Source organism: Gavia stellata, chromosome 23, assembly GCF_030936135.1.
Source record: "Gavia stellata isolate bGavSte3 chromosome 23, bGavSte3.hap2, whole genome shotgun sequence".
In the NCBI taxonomy this organism is placed as follows: Eukaryota; Metazoa; Chordata; class Aves; order Gaviiformes; family Gaviidae; genus Gavia; species Gavia stellata.
In genome coordinates this window covers 9100848-9116954 of record NC_082616.1, presented here as the reverse complement: position 1 = coordinate 9116954, position 16107 = coordinate 9100848, and the positions used below count along the sequence as shown (strand labels likewise).

Genomic DNA, 16107 nt, shown 5'->3' with positions numbered 1-16107 from the left:
CTCAGGCACTATATTGATTACAAGCTGCAGGATATTATTCTAATGCTATCTGAGGGATCGCAGCGGCAACAGTTGAAATACCATGTGCAATCCCAGCCACAGCATTTTTTCACTGTATTAGAAAAGAGCTTCGAGATGGGGAATTCCATGATGAGGTATACACAGTCCTACAGGGAGTAATGACTACAGATGCTATTTGCATCAATGTCCTTGTAGCAAGTACCAGGATGATGGATCACAACTGAGACTACAGACATAGCTAACAGTCACCCTTTTGAAGGGCATGACTCACTTCGTATTCTAATATAGTTGTCTGACATAAACTTGGGACTCCTGTATTTATGATTTATTTTAATCAGATATCCTACTTGCGGAAAGAGGTGATAGCGTCTTTGCATTACAGATACAAATACTATGCAAATGTAAATTTTATGTCCCACTCTTCTTCAGCTCCTATCGTACATTTTAGACTTGGCAGGATGACAACTGTCATAATTAAATTAGTTGAAGGTAATATTAAAAGGCAGTTTCTGATTTTTTGTTAAAAAGAAGTCAGAGAAAATCTGTGTGTCATACAAAAGGTCAATGGGAGGGAGGCTGTCTTTGGGGTGTCCTTTTATGATAAAATTACGTATGTTCTTGTACAGTGCAGTTCGAAGAACTAAAAGCAGAATTTAACAAAAGACCTCTTTTCAATACAAAGCATTTTGAGATATTTGAGATATTTTGACATATTATATTACTTGCTGCTTTTCTGTAACAGTAAAACAGGAACTGTTTTTACCAATTATTTTTTGAGGTGATAAACGGATAGGTGGTGATTTTAAAGAGGTTCTTTCTCCATCATCACCCATTTTTACCCCTTCACTTAGAACACAGCTATACAAACAGCTGGTTTAGCATTTGGCAAGACTGAATGGGTGGATTAGAAGGGACAGCAGGAACTTCCTAATGCAGACCTGCTCCCAGACAAACCAAAACTGTTTCCAAAGATCTGGTTTTGGAGCTTCCTACTCACTCATCTCACTCCACCTATTCATTTCTGGACCCACACCACAACTTTTATTCTCTTGGTTGTACCAAGCACTGTAGTATTTACTGTTTGTTTGCTTGAACATAAGGACAAGATACTTTGAATTAAGCAGATGGACAGGTTAAAAATTACATCTCATGCCTTTTATCAAACTAGTAATTTATTGTACTTAGAAGACAAAGTTACTGTAAAGTAATAAATCTGGGTTTCTACCAACTGCATTTGCCAAGTCAGTTTTCCCACTGCACACAGTCTCAGTCTATCATCAATTTTTCAATCAGCAAGAGGAACTCTCCGAAGGAAATTATTATTTTTTGCTTCCATTTACAGCCAAGGCTGCCTCAAAAGCAGACAGAAACACTTGGCCTGCTTGTTCAGATTAGTGTGAGAACATCACTGAGCTAGAAATGCAATGCAATAACACCCTCTACCGAGGCATTCTGGCAAAGACCCACAAGGAGGGTGAGGAAGAACAGTAGCATTAAATTTTCCTTTCCTCGCCTCCATTCTTATATAGCTATGCTATGGAAAAAAAAAAAAGTTATTTTTAAGCTGGATAAACTATATCTGTCAAGCTAAAGATGCATAATGGAAACGTATTAAGAACTTGATAACATGGGAATTGCAGTTGGGACTCTAGCCAAAAGATTCTGTGCATCACATTGTTTTTGCTCATTGAGGCTATAACGAATAGAGTAAGGGAGGTCTCAGACTGGAAAGGGAAAAGACCTGATCAATAGTACCCTAAAAATAATAAGGCTCCTCTTTTTTAAACACCTAAGCTTAGACCGGACATAAAGTTGGAGAAAGTTTCACCTACGTTTAGAGTTTTAGAGAGTGTCATGGGCACACACGCATGCATCCATATACTCACCTAGCCTGAAAGTGTTTCTTTGACATGTCTCATTTTTTGGATGACCATAAAATCAAATGGGAGTAAGGAGAGTTCATTCATTCAGAAAGCACAAAGCAATTTGTTCTGGTATTACTTTACCAGACACAGTGGCAGCTGAAGCAAACACACCAACTATGCTTAATTTCAGATGGGAAGTAGGGAATCTTACATTCAAGAAGACTTAGAAGTAGAATATATGTTAGCACAACACAGCTATTACACTAGCATTTGCCCGAGATGCCAGAACTAACAGTACAAATCAACACTAAAAGTGTAGTAGATTATTTAACAATCCAACTGTGTGGGATGAGAACAGACCTCACCAGAGGTTTATATATAAATCCAAGATGACCTACACTTCTTTCTGCTATGTTCACTGAAGCTTCTACTACATCTTAGCACAGCAGACATCTGTCATAAAGATTTACATGTTGCCCTTTAGAATAGTATTTTTGCATCATTTTTGATCAGAAAGCAGGGAAACATCATAAAACATCTCACAACTATGCAAAAAATTGGCGTTTTATTGATCAAGCTATACTACGCTTAGCATTCTCACTCAATTTAAAAAAAAATTACCAGGGTTATACACCTCTCCATGTTATCATTATCTTCTGTAATTAAATGACTGAAATGTAGACAATTTAAGTTTGATTAAAATTGCCATCAAAATCAGTAGTTTTACAACTGTTATAAACTGTAGTTTTACAAATCTAGACTTTCAACAATGCCCAAGACAGGTGACTATTACAATGTGTATTTTCACGTCATTTAAAATGCTGAACAGTTAAAGAGTTCATCTTCAAATTCCTTCATTTGTATTCTGCACTACCAATTATCATTTATTTCAGGAAAGGCACCAGCTGTGCAGTTCCTTCTCTGAGAAGATCCACAAAGCAGAGCTGGCATCTGTACCAAAGGGAACAATACACTGAGGGTTTAAAGAAACTCCTTTTAGATTTTCAGTAAGTAAAGTAACTCCCGGGCTAACTGAAAACTGAAGTGACTCAGCCAATTTATTAATTAAAATAATACTCACGAACAAGGAAGGGGAGAGCAGACTTCACTTCTAGCATGTGTTTTTGTTTTTTTTTAAACAGCAGCAATTAAAAATCAAACCACCTCCAGCTCGTACATTCCGCAGTTACTTTCTTTAATATCCATTTAAATTATGAATAAATATCTGTAAACACTTACCTCCCTAACAGACAGCTGTGGGGGTAACGACACAGAAAATACAAAACTAGTGAACTGGTAGTCAGCGCAATTAACCTTTTGGCACACCTGTAAAAGAAGGATTTTAATATTAAACCACAGCAATGGAACTGAGTTGGTAATCTTTTAGGATATTCTTTTTTCTAGTGTAATCACAGTAAATCCATGCCAATACACATTCAGAGAGATGCCGAACGTACAAACCAGAGTAATCCTTAACAACTTATTGAAATATAAGCTTTTTTGTTCTGTTAAAAAAAAAAAGTTACTAATAAACTGTATCCTTATTGCTATGAAACAACCAAACTCTTCTAAGGCTAAGACCAATTGTATACCGAAATCTTGGTGCAACAAGTTACACCACAGTGACCAAAGGCTAGAACAGCTGACTCAGAATGTCTTTCTTCATGGCAGCGATACAATTCTATGACAGTAAAAATGTTTAAGATCCTGGGATAAGACAGGAACAAACAGGTATCCACATTATTAATTCATAATCACTCTTCATCGTAAAAAAATCCTGTTTGTCACTGGAAATAAAGTAAGAACACAAACACACTTTTAACATTTTAAAGTAGGCTAGCGAGAGCTGACGGCTAGATGTCCCTACTGGAAGTAAGCTTAAACACACATGGAGAAAGTCGTCCAAAATGTCAGTGATATTAGTGAATGTTAAAGACAAATTCTGAGCTTTCAAGGTGAAATCAACATCTCAGATACGGAAGTTTCCTCATAAAATAATCAGGTTTTGTGGTGCCTTAGCAAACGCTGTCAGATTTTCCATTGCTACTCAAGAGAGTAACTCTGAAACAAGTCTTAGAAGTGGATTCTGTAAAAATACATCTACTCTGCCCATGGAAACAAAAAAGAAACATCATGCACTGTAACAACAGAAACTATATACTATGCTTTCTCTTCAGTTTCATTTTTAGATATATTCATGCTATTAAACCAAATTCCTTTCTATTAAAACTCTGTTAAACGTCTCAAATGCAAGTGTGATTTTTCTCGCTGATATTTCAGTTTGTCACACAAGCAATTTTATTGCTCAGAGATCATGTTTGCAACACTCATTATGCCCACATTCTCTCCTAACTCATTTTTTCTCCATTATCTACAATTTGTTGTATCACCAAAACATTTTCTTCCTCTGTGACTTTCTAAATAGCAGTACATTGTAAAGACAGACTCATGCTATATTACGAACATGTAGTTAAGCTGAAGAGCACAGCAGCTGACACCGCCTCATTTTCCCTTCACATAAGGAAAGTGAAGAGAGGTCACCCTTTACAGTGAGGTTTCCCTTGTAATCTAAGCAGCTGAACCTCAGGTTATCTCCTAAATTCATGTAACCATGTATCTGCTAGTCCTTCTCTTAGGAAATGTCCTCCTAGCAGTCATTCCATTCCACCTGCACTGCTATTTTTTTAGAAAGTTACGTTATGACAAGGCCTGGGTAAAAGATGGTCACACCGACAAATTTTATTTCCCAGCTGCACAGGAGGTACGCAAACGCTGTCAACAAGCAGTACGTAGTTGAACGGCGCCATCTACATTTCAAATATTCAAAACAGGTAAATGTTTCGGTTTCTTTTCCACTATCTTTCTCTCAATTGTTTAACTGCATGGTGTTTTTAATCACCCGCGCTATACTGTAGGCCTCAACATACACAAGCTCCATAAAGATTAAGAACTGGTTATTTACCTTTTTAACAAAGTCAGCCTCGCAGAAGTCCTGAAGAATTCCCAAACACACATTGCAAACCTTCACAGCTGAGTTCTCCATTGCAGTATTTTCATCATTAGCCAAAGGAATCTGCTGGAGCGCTCCATTGTGGTTCAGATCACCAGGCCCTTCTTCTGTGTGTTCAAGTCTGATTCTCTTACAAGGTGGATCAACGACGTCAAAACAAACCATATCTTCTTTTTCTTGATTATTTTTCAGAAATTCTTTTAGATCTTTCATCAAATCCTAACACAAACAGAGGAATCATACTGCTGTTTTTTCCTCTTTTCTCCAATGCTGTAACCAGCACTTACAAACGCAATTCTAAAAGGTAGTACTAACCATTCTGGTTTAGCCTTAGTGTATGTCATTAATAACTTGGAATTTATACCAAAAGACATCTACACAATTAAAAAGGTCCAAGCTGTATTTCTCTCAAATGTCATCCAGAGAAATTGAATTTTGCTGAACAGACTTCTTTATCACCCAGGAAGAGTGAAACCATTTCACAGACCGGACTTGCAAAAATGCATTGATCTTTGGCCCCATCGCTATTCAATGAAAACAGATGTTTATTGCCTTTTTTGTTATTTAGATTATGTTAGAATTTAATTCCTCCAACTCCATTAGCCCAGATGACTAGGAAATAGTTGGCTAGTACAGTGTGAGAATGAAATGAGAGCAGATACAGGTGAGGGTGAAATTAAATACATAAAGGAAGAATGTCATATAAAGAAAGAAGCCTACAAAAATTACAGGATGTGCTGGTGAAGAGAGAGAAGACCTGCATGTCTCTGAATTTTAGGAAGGATGACAGATAGAGGCAAGGCATAGTTCAGAAAGAAAGATTTATTAAAAGGTCTTCAGTAACAAAGACAGCAGTTACTGTGTTGCTACAACTCAGAGGAAAATTAGGTAGAGATGGAAAAGAATAAAAAATGGCATACAGAATGAACACTTCTCAAATGACTGACAGAAAATGGAAAAGGATAAGGAAGAAAGATGTTAAAAATTAATATTGGAGAGTCTAAACTTGAACAAAGGTGAAGTAATCAAGACAGACACCAGAAGATGCAAGCGTAAAGACAAGGGATCAGACCAAGTAAATGTTTATTTGGCCTACACAACGAGACAGGTCTCAAAGAACCAATATGGAGGAGGAGCAAATAGCCAAAACCAAGTTGAGAGGTATCAAATACAAGAACAAAGGCAAGAATGATCGTGCACAGCTAGGAAAAATTTGAAGAACGCTGAATTTCAGCACTAAGGTCAGCTAAAAAGGATGCCTAATAACACTGTATTTGATTGAATAAGGAAGATTTATCCTCAACCTGTACTCCGCAATTCTTCAGCTACATCCCCCTACCAATCCTATTGAAAGAAGAGGTAAGTATGAGGCAAAAAAGGTCTGGAGCATATATGGTTCCTCCTCTGCACCAGCTGCACTGCCCACAGCCCCTTTACTACTTATGATATTAAAGGAAAAAGAACAGAGGGAACAGTCATAGCTGCTCTGCTTCAAAACTGATAGAGCCATGCTGTGCAGAAGCTAGCGTGCCCTGTTTTCTGGTGTTTTCAGGGAATACATAGCAACTTTCACAGTCAAACTTAACATTTAACCCACAACAATTGTCATATTCTATGATTCGTGCAATTTCTCCAAATCCCATGGTGTAGCAGCAGTCATTTTTCATAACTCATTTTGCAAAGCGTTTTCCTCTCAGGCAAAGACCCCAAGCATACAACCACCTTCTCCTCCAAGGTAGTGCAAAGAACGCTGCATTCCTATGTTCACACATTCTAATTAAGAATACAAAGAACAAACCTTGTATGGACGTCTATAAAGCGTCTGTGATCCCACACAGCAGAACCTCAAAATACATCGTGGGCAAGTGCCAGTGTTCAGTAACAGCTGAACAATTGGTCTGTCCTTTTCTGTCAGCGAAGACATGCTGGATAATTCTAAAATTTAAAAAAGAAAAGAAAAAAAGCTTAGAATAAACACAATTCAGCAATTCAACAATAAAAGCACTCACTTAACTGCACCATATTTATAACTACTGGATTTTTTTTTTTTTCGTCCTCTAGAGAAAGTTTAGGATACATGTTTGTCTTAAATCAAAGGCACAACAGAATTGGAAGACCAACCCAAAAAGACCACTGACTCAGGGAAAAGCTTCTATACTTCCTAGAAAAATCTGAAATCAAGAGTTCTGACAAAGGTATGCTGAGCTTTCACCCAGAGTTTTATCTTTGATAAAGTGCATTACATGACATGATATTCTTTATTGAATGGAGAAGGCGAGTGGAGCTAAGACATATTAAGCCAAACGTAAAATGGAAATTCCTTCTAAAATTGTAGCAACTAAAGAATCAATCTGTTAAAATCACAGGGGAAAAAAAAACCCCGAACAACCAAAAACCAGATTCCACCCCCTTTTGTCATACAAAGCCCTAAAGGCAAAGGAAGTCTTTTCTATCCATTAGCCCCTTCAATTTTTTGAGATTTCTTATTTCCCATCTCAAATATAGGACTACCATTTTTGTGAGAGATCTCATAATGCTTTTTTCCTAAAAGATTATGGCTAGTTTGGTTTCCTGTTGCCCTCTCTGCCCAGAACTTTAAAGCAGACTAATTTCTTTGGCCGAAATTTAATAATGGGATAGAACTCTCAGCATTTTTTTTTTAAATATTGAAAAAGAGAGATTCCCAGTGAGGTGCTCGCCCTTACTGGCTATCTAGGAAACTTTAGGAAGCTCGTAAGAATAACCACAATTGTTCAGACCAAAGGTTCAATTAGTCTACTGTCGCCCAAAGCGAGGATAAACGATGCCACAGCAAAATACGTGTGTGCAGGTCGTATACCTCTGCCAAGTGCTCTCTGCCTCCAGTTATTTCTGGTTTGGGGCATTCCTTTGACCTAGCGTGGTTTGCCTGTCGGTAAACCTTACCAGATCTTTCCTCCAATCCTTCTCCAGCATCTCTTTGGAATTCCTTTGCCTCTACATCCTAATTCCACATGGAATTCCACGATACCTCCTGACAGATGAACAACCTGACTTTGTTTCGGGCTTAGCTCCTCTAAGCAACATTTGATATCCCCCCAGTTTTTATATTGCGGGAAACGGTGCGGAGGCAGGGTGTACCGGCATTCTCCATGCCAGCCGCAGCCTGTACACCTCTAATGCCCTGTCCTTCTCCGGAGTACCTTGCACAGAAATATCTCAGCTATGGAAACCCTTCACAGCATGGGAAAAGTTATTAATCCAATTAATTTCTTTTCACCTGGATTTGGATTCTTTATGGTAAGCTATAAAAACCAAGGACCACCTAGAAAACTTCAAAACCTCCTTTTAAAAAGAAAAAAAGAAACCCAAACATACTTCGGGTTAGCTCGATTCAGCTTCATAAGACTTAAATACCGCCACAGTAATGTTTCACGCTACCATGGCCTGAACCAAGAGATGTAAGAAGAAAACCACTGAGAAGCTCCTCAAGAAACCTTCCGCTTCCAGGGGCGGATTTAAGGCGGGCGCTGAAGGCCGCCGGCCCGCGGCCCGCCCGGGATGGCAGGCACCGGCCTCCACCGAGCCGCTTCCCCCGCCGCCACGCGGGGCGAGACGCCTTTCCCGCGGCCGCCGAACGGCGAAGCTCAAGCCCCGCGGCAGCCCCCGCGGCAGCAGGCGGGTCGCGACGGCGACGGGGCCAGCCCTGACCGGCCCGGCCGCGCAGGGGGAGCCCCGCACCCCCGCTCCCGGCCCGTCACCTCAGGTCTCGGGGAGGGAGCCCCGTAACCCCCCCAGACACGGGCGCGCGCCCCGGCCGTTAGAACCGTTACAGCCCCCCACACTGAGGCGCCTCGCGCGCGCTGAACCGGGCGGGGGGGAACGGGGACCGCTCAGCACAGGGCCGCCCTCCCCCAGGAGGCCGGAGGCGCCGCAGAGGGGCTCCGGGCTGCTGCCGCCCCCCGCCCGCTCCCCCCCCGCCGCCCGGGGAGAAGCGATCACCTCGCAGCGCCCCTCGGTCCGCGCGGGGCCTCGCCCCCTTCCCGGGGCGGCCAGCGGAGCCGGCACAGGCTTGAGCAGCGGCAAGGCAGAACGCATCGATGGGCCGGCGCGGCGGGAAGTCCTGCCCGAACGCCGGCTGGTGAATAGCTCGGCGCTCCCGCGTCGTGTCTGCCGGTGGGCGGGCGGGCGGAGGAGCGCGGCGGGCCGGGCCGGGCCGGGGGCAGAGCGGGGCCCGCAGCGAGGCGGAGATGGCGTCGCAGCCGCCGCCTCCCAAGCCCTGGGAGAACCGGAGGCTGGCGGGCACCGTGGCGCCGGCCTTCCAGTGAGTGCGTGCGCCGGTCCTCGCGTCTCCCCTGCCTGTGTCCCCTCAGGGCGGCTGCCCCTCCCGCCCCCCCGGGCTTCCCGCCTCGGCCCTCTCCCCTGAGGCGAGCTCAAAGGTCGGGCCCAGCTGGGAAGCGCCTCCGCGAGCTAGTGGCTGAGCAGAGCTTGAGGGGGTTTGTCGGTTCGGGTGTCCCGGGGGGGCGGTTATCTGCTGGGGTGGTGTGGGGTCGTTTGCCCTGCTTTGCTGAGGAACTGTGTGCCGGGGGGGGGGTCTCTGGTGGATTCCCCTTCTCAGTGGGGAGGGGGAGTGAGAGGCTGCTGACAGGTCCTGGTCTCAAACCCTACCGGTGTCTGTTTGTAGAAAGCTCCATGTTTAATGTGGCGAGGGTAAAGCTGGACACGTTGCCACGAGTGGGCCGAGTGTGGGTGTCCGTTCCTGGGGATTATGTAGCTGTGTAAGCGCGTGTGCCTCTGTGGGAGTGGAGAAGCGGTGTGGTGGTGTCCCCAGGAACTGGAAAAGATGGACGCGTATGTCTATCGCTGGTGCCTTCACCCGGGAATCTGAGTTTTTCCAGAAAATCCACCCTGCTCACGGAGAAGGATGTTGTGCAGAAAGCGTTTGTAAACTCCTTCCTTTTTATCAGAAGTGAAGGAAAGCTTGGCGGTTGAAGAGCAGTCTTGTTTTTCATTTGGTGCTAGCGATTGCTGAAACTGGGCAAAAGGTTAGCCCAAGACAAAACATTCAACGGTAACTTTGCTGCTTTCACTGCAAGCTGAAGCTTGCTGAGCAAGAAATTTGATGTTAATTCTTCTTGGTGGGGTTATCTAGCTCATTTTAAATTGTTTCAAGCAGCTTTAAAGTGAGGTGTCCCAAGTTGACTATTGGGGGGGTGGTGTAGTGTGACTTAAAGTTACAGTACCTCTGTTTTCTGTGATAATGACTTATTTTGCATCTGTTTTTAATGTTTTTAACTGCTAAGAGAGTTAAAGTCTACGATGGCAAAACCAAACAGTGAAAAGATATAAATATTATTCTTTGCTGTGGAAACCTGTAAGTTTTGCTGAGAGGAAATTGTTCCCTGCCTTATACAGAAATGGTATAGCAAGCACGCTTCACATTGAAGCACGCAGTGCAGAAAGAAGCAGCTCCGTAGCAATCCAAACTTGACTTCTCCTGGGTTTTTTTCTGTGAATTTAATGGACTACAGAGGTTGGAACTCATGGGATGAGGCAGTAAACATGCCAAAATGTTTGACTTTTAGGATGGTAATATGTGATTAGCTTTTTAATGAAACAGCCAAAGTTGGACAGCTGCTTGACAGTATTCAAATACCAGTCTAGAACTTGCAGAGTCTTACTACGAAGAGTATAGGTAAAACAGTTTAAACTTATGGGCATACAAAGGAATAAAAGTTTACTAAATTAAAAACAAATAATTGACTCATAATACCTCTTTGTGCCAACAGTTAACAGTAATAGATTCAATTCCTTGACATGCTACATAAAGGTAATTAAATAGTTTGGGTAGAGGGGGAAATTGGGGGGCTCAAAACCTTTGCATATGTTGTTGTGTAATTACTTGGATTCTCAATTAGGTCACACCACCCTTTTCTCTAAGGGTGGATTCAAAGGAGCTCTCAAACTTCCTTCCTGCTGTATCATTGGCTCATTGCATGGAAGAGCTGAGAACAAATATTGGAAATACAGCTTTCAGATTGAAAAGTTCATAAATATTCTTCTTATTTCATATGAGAGGCTTTTGCATGCAGAAAAATGACCTAGGTGTCATAGCATCAGGTTTGATGGATCTGGATGTAGCATTTCGTGCTTTCTTAGTCAATACAATAAATAGACTGAAAGTTTTTCCATGTGTACATTTCAGATACATTGTGGTTCCATATTTGCACTGAATATCTCAGTATGGGGTTTTTTTCCCCAAAAGACCTGTATTTCCTGACTAGAATTTTTACTTGCCACAAATGTTGTGCAACGTACTAAGTGTTTGGCTACCAGGTTCCCTATCCTAGCACTATTGAAACGCACTGTTGTATTTATACAGTTCGTCAAGAACTCTGGGGAAATGAAAATATAAACTTATTTTGAGTACTGATCTTGCTTGTCTGAATTTCTTTAGGTCTGCTGACTTGGGTGACAACCTGCTGACCAGGCCTGGACAACCCACAGTTGCACGAATACCTCCGCCTATTTTGCCAAGACCATCACAGCAAACGGGAAGCAGTAGTCTGAGCACTTTCAGGCCAGCATATAGTAGCTCTTTTTCTCCAGGCTATGGTTCATATGGAACCTCTTTTTATGGAAGCTATAGTCCTTACAGTTACGGATATGGTGGTTTGGGTTATAACCGCTTTCGTACAGATGATATTCCTCCCAGCAGGTTTGTTCAGCAGGCTGAAGAGAGCAGCAGAGGTGCATTTCAGTCCATTGAAAGTATTGTGCATGCGTTTGCCTCAGTCAGCATGATGATGGATGCTACCTTTTCAGCTGTGTACAACAGTTTCAGAGCTGTGCTGGATGTTGCAAATCACTTCTCCCGCCTCAAAGTACACTTCACAAAGGTGTTTTCAGCTTTTGCTTTAGTGAGAACTATAAGATATCTCTACCAACGTCTACAACGATTACTAGGTCTGCGGAAGAGCTCCGAGAATGAGGATTTGTGGGCTGAAAGTGAGGGGACAGTAGCTCGAGTTGGCCTTGACGACAAGGCGGCTAACTCTGCAAAATCCTGGCCTATTTTCTTGTTCTTTGCTGTTATAATGGGAGGTCCCTATCTGATTTGGAAACTGCTTTCTACATACAGTGACGAAGAAACAGGTAAAGATGATCTGCAGCATGAGAGAAATGCAGCATATATTGTTCATTTTGTTGTATGTATAGCAATTAATCTTACACTAAAGTAAAGGAAGTTAATAGATACTGGGGTACAATACTGAATTTTGGGCATGTGATACAAGTAGCAGCCTGTTTAAGTAGCCTGTTGTTGAGTTAGGATGCAGTTTCATGGTAAGCTTTGTGTGATTCCAAAGTCGTGGCTCCTTTCTGTTTCTGTTTCCATTCTATTAGATGTGGCAGTTGGGGTGGGGGGAAAGCATTGGTTGGATTGACACAAGAAATCATGCTTTCTTTGTTACTCCTGTCAGTTCTCTATTAGAAAAGTTTTAGCAAGGAAGTTAAGGTGCTTTCTTTGTTTCCCTTTAAAGAAACCCAACACTTTATAATTGGGAGCAAGTAACCTTTTAATGTCTTTTTGGAAACAGTATCTAGTAACTGGGCAAGTGGAGAAGATGATCATGTAGTTGGAAGAGCAGAATATGACTTCAGTGCTCTCTCAGAAGAAGAAATTTCTTTCCGTGCTGGTGACATGCTAAAATTAGCACCCAAAGGTAAACTTCTAATTTTCTATTTATTTTCTAAATCACATGTGAAGTAAGTCATGTTGTTAGAGTCTGAAAATGAAAACAAAAAAATCCCCTACCTTATTTGACCAAACTCTTCATCCACACAGTTTTGGGTTTGTTTTTTTTTTGCCCCCATAAGTTATTACTTGCATTGTAATCAAACTTACTGAGTAGTTTTGTTCAATTTCCCTAAGATATGACACAGCCTAAACTTACTCAGGGAGTGCGTTGTGGTTACCTTTTCCTCACACTGTGAAGATCCCTAGTAGGCATTTGCAGTATGGTGGTGTCATTGATTTCAAAACAACCTGCACTTCACAGTACTTTTCAGCTCACCTCTCCAGTGCAGATCCTAGTCGTTTCTCTTGTGAAGTAATTTGTATTTGCCTTTTATCACAGAGTAATTTTCTCTGTGTGATGAGCTGTTGTGTCATCTACCTTCTGGTGTGTTTGTGCCTCAACTGCAATATATTTTGAATTGTTTTGTAACTTAACACATTTGCATGTGCATTTTCTTTAGAACAACAACCCAAGATCCGCGGTTGGCTTTTGGCTAGTTATGATGGCCAAACAACAGGACTTGTGCCAGCTAATTACATCAAAATCCTGGGCAAAAGAAGAGGTAGGAAAACCGTGGACCTGGAAAGGATTACAGAGCAACGGCCAGCCTTTACCAGCACATCTGTTAGAGGATCCGCTGCTGCTGTGACTTTAGAGGAGCAGGAAGCTGCTTTTGATTCTGTTTTTGCTGGAAGTAATAAAGTTCCTGTCGCACCTGACTCCACTGTGGTTAGCGGAGAGAAACAGGAACTCTAATGCACTTTCATCAACAAAGCGACTGAGCTGTGCTTTATTGATAAAACTTAAGGTTTGTTGAAGATCTGTGTTGTAGTGGAACACTGATGGGTCTGTACCAGTTATTGCTGCTACTGACTGGTGAAGGGGTGGAGAAATGACTGCTCAAATTTGTAGTATTTATTTTTGACTCACCTAGGCTGTACATTAGTGATTCTACCCAACCACCTGGCAGCAACCCTAAGATCTTGAGATGAGGAGAATTGAGGCATTTATAACAAAGCAAACAAAAAATAGGGACGGCCAGCCTATTCTTGTTACGGAGACAAACTGTTGGTGAAATCTGGAGATTAACATCCAGTCTTCATTGGAATGTCGGCTTGACAAGAGGCCTCTTCAATAGATGTGCAAAGGGAAGGTAGATTTCTGTAAGATGTCCTCCAAAACTGGATGCTGAGGACCATGAAATAGTAGTAGTGCATTGTTTCCCTCTGAAAGGAGGGAGAATTGCAAGAGATTTAGGTGACACAATTGAATCATTACGAGTTCTAAGTTGCTTGCTTTTCATAAGAAGTAGGGCTTCTGTCATAAAGACCTTAGCTCTTATAAAAAAGGGACTTGTGAGAAAGGGGAGAGAAATACAGTTACAAAGGAAGAGCAGTGAGGCTTCAGCAGTAGTTCTAACCAGTTCTCTTTTGTTTATTTTAATAACATTAGAATTGAAGGGTATCCTGCAGTCAGGCACTTTCCAGCACACTTATTGTTACTCTCTTCTGTGGAAACCTAACTTTGCATCACTCCTAGCCGTTTTGTGTGGTAGCCTGCTAAATGCCTGTCAATAGTCTCTCAACTACCATCTGCATCTCAACTTATTTCTCTTCTTTATTGTTTTTATATGAATGTCAAAATATCTATCCTGCCTTTTAGTGCAGTAGGAAAGCATTGGGTTGGGGGAGGTTTAACGTAGTTCGAGTGGCAAAGAAAAAGTAACATTTCTTGCTTAATTGTCTCAGTTAACTAAGGTCTTGGAGTTAGCTCTTTATGCTGCCTTTCAGGTGGTAAATTTTGCATCTGCCCATAAAATTTCAGGGCTCTGGTTTATCAAAAGCCATAAAAAACATTAAGACTATTCAAAGTATTTAGTATTTTCTTCATATTGGTGTTCGAGAATTCTGTATTGACATACTGTTTTGTTTTTTTTTAAATGAAGCAAAGATAATTAAAACTTTTTTTCCTTGTAATATATATGTATAACATGTTGTTGAGCTTCTGAAGGTTAGAGCAATGGATAAAATAACTAAAGCTTGTCTAAATCATTAAAATAGCTTTTCTTTATTATTTTAAAGGTACTCAAAAGTATTAGTAAAAGTAGGGCACGTGCCTTTGCTTAATTGATCCAGTAGTTTCAGTTTGTTTCTACAGAGATCTTCAACACTCGTTATGCGTTAGCAAAGCTTTCAGTATTTATACTTTTATTGCATTTGTTGGCCTTGAGTTCTTAGGATTCTGTTCACCACAACAAAACTCTGACAAGAAAAATTGAAGTGAGCATAGTTTTATTGAGGTAGAGTGGCTGAAAAGACGGCTATTATGCGGGAACCTTGGATTTTAAAGTAATCTCTGAATGCCTGTTGTTGATAATTAGAGCAAGAATTTAAGTGGTTGTGCTCAGGTATTGGGAGATGATGTGAAGAATCATTTTTTCTAGATTGTTAGATATTCAAGTGCAGAGGAAAAGGAAAGAGTAGTTAAAGGGCAAATGAGAAACCTGAAACTAGGTTTACCAGGTTTAAAACAGAACACGTTCCTGAGACGTTTTCCTGGGTACCAGGGCATTGAAGAAAATTGTCTATATTTGGAAATGACATCTGTTGTTGAAATAAAAATAGCGAACAATCCTGAAATATAAAATATAGAGAGGGGGAAAAAAAGGGGGGGGAGGGGTATCAAGTGTACAGTTCTGCTTACAGTGTGTATTCATGGAGGGAATTAATTTACTGTTGTGAGATTTAATTAATGGACTGTCAGCCTCTCTTGTGTCAGTGAAATATTTCAGTCAGAGGAATGGTCTTTTAAATAAATGAATAAATAAACCCCAAACTTTTTGTAGAGTATCCATTCAAGTAGACTTCTCTTTTCCTGCTCAGAAGAAGTTGGGAAGACAGTACCATGAGGTTTGTTAGAATCTCTGAATCTTAATAATTTTTTAAAAAGATGAGTTTCATTTCACTTCCAGGTCATACTATTTTGAAAACAATTCTTTTAGTAGGAAGATAGGTTATTAATAACTGACTTATCTTTATAATAGTTTGACTTAGTCTACCAATTGCTGTCATAACTATCTGCTAAATCTTGACAAGAATTGTGATCCTTTCAATCTTGTGATTATTTTAATGGGAAAAGAAGGCTCTGAGAAAATGAAGTAAGTTATTTAACTCACAATTAATTGTAGTGGTTGCAGAAGGGTATTATTAAAGTTAAATATATACTGTGCTTTAAGATTTTGATTTTTTTTTTTCTTCTTTTAATGCATGAACTAACATCGGGGAAAAAAAATGTGAGTCCTACAGTTCCGTTGTCTATGTTTCTGCCTATACGTCACGCTACAGAAAAAACATCTAGATGAATGCTGATTGGAAAAGGGAGGCTGGGTGACAGGCTGCTCAAGACTTGCACAGCTTTAGCAATGAGAGAAACT

At 41.0% G+C, this 16107-nt stretch overlaps 2 protein-coding genes across 2 annotated transcripts in view; one reads left to right on the top strand and one right to left on the bottom strand.

Moving 5' to 3' along the window:
• Positions 1-6820, bottom strand: part of PUS10 (pseudouridine synthase 10) — a 31543-nt gene extending 24723 nt beyond the window's left edge. The window contains exons 1-3 of the mRNA XM_059828469.1: positions 6695-6820; positions 4849-5115; positions 3126-3212 (exon numbers count right to left, since the gene is read on the bottom strand). Coding sequence (XP_059684452.1) covers positions 3126-3212; positions 4849-5115; positions 6695-6820 — 480 coding nt within the window. The remainder of the gene's footprint in view (positions 1-3125; positions 3213-4848; positions 5116-6694) is intronic.
• Positions 6821-9125: 2305 nt separating this feature from the next.
• Positions 9126-15326, top strand: PEX13 (peroxisomal biogenesis factor 13). Its single transcript, XM_059828470.1, has 4 exons — positions 9126-9199; positions 11333-12030; positions 12474-12599; positions 13135-15326. The coding sequence occupies exons 1-4, from the start codon at positions 9126-9128 to the stop codon at positions 13428-13430; spliced, it is 1194 nt and encodes a 397-aa protein (XP_059684453.1). The 3' UTR covers positions 13431-15326.
• Positions 15327-16107: the final 781 nt, after the last annotated feature.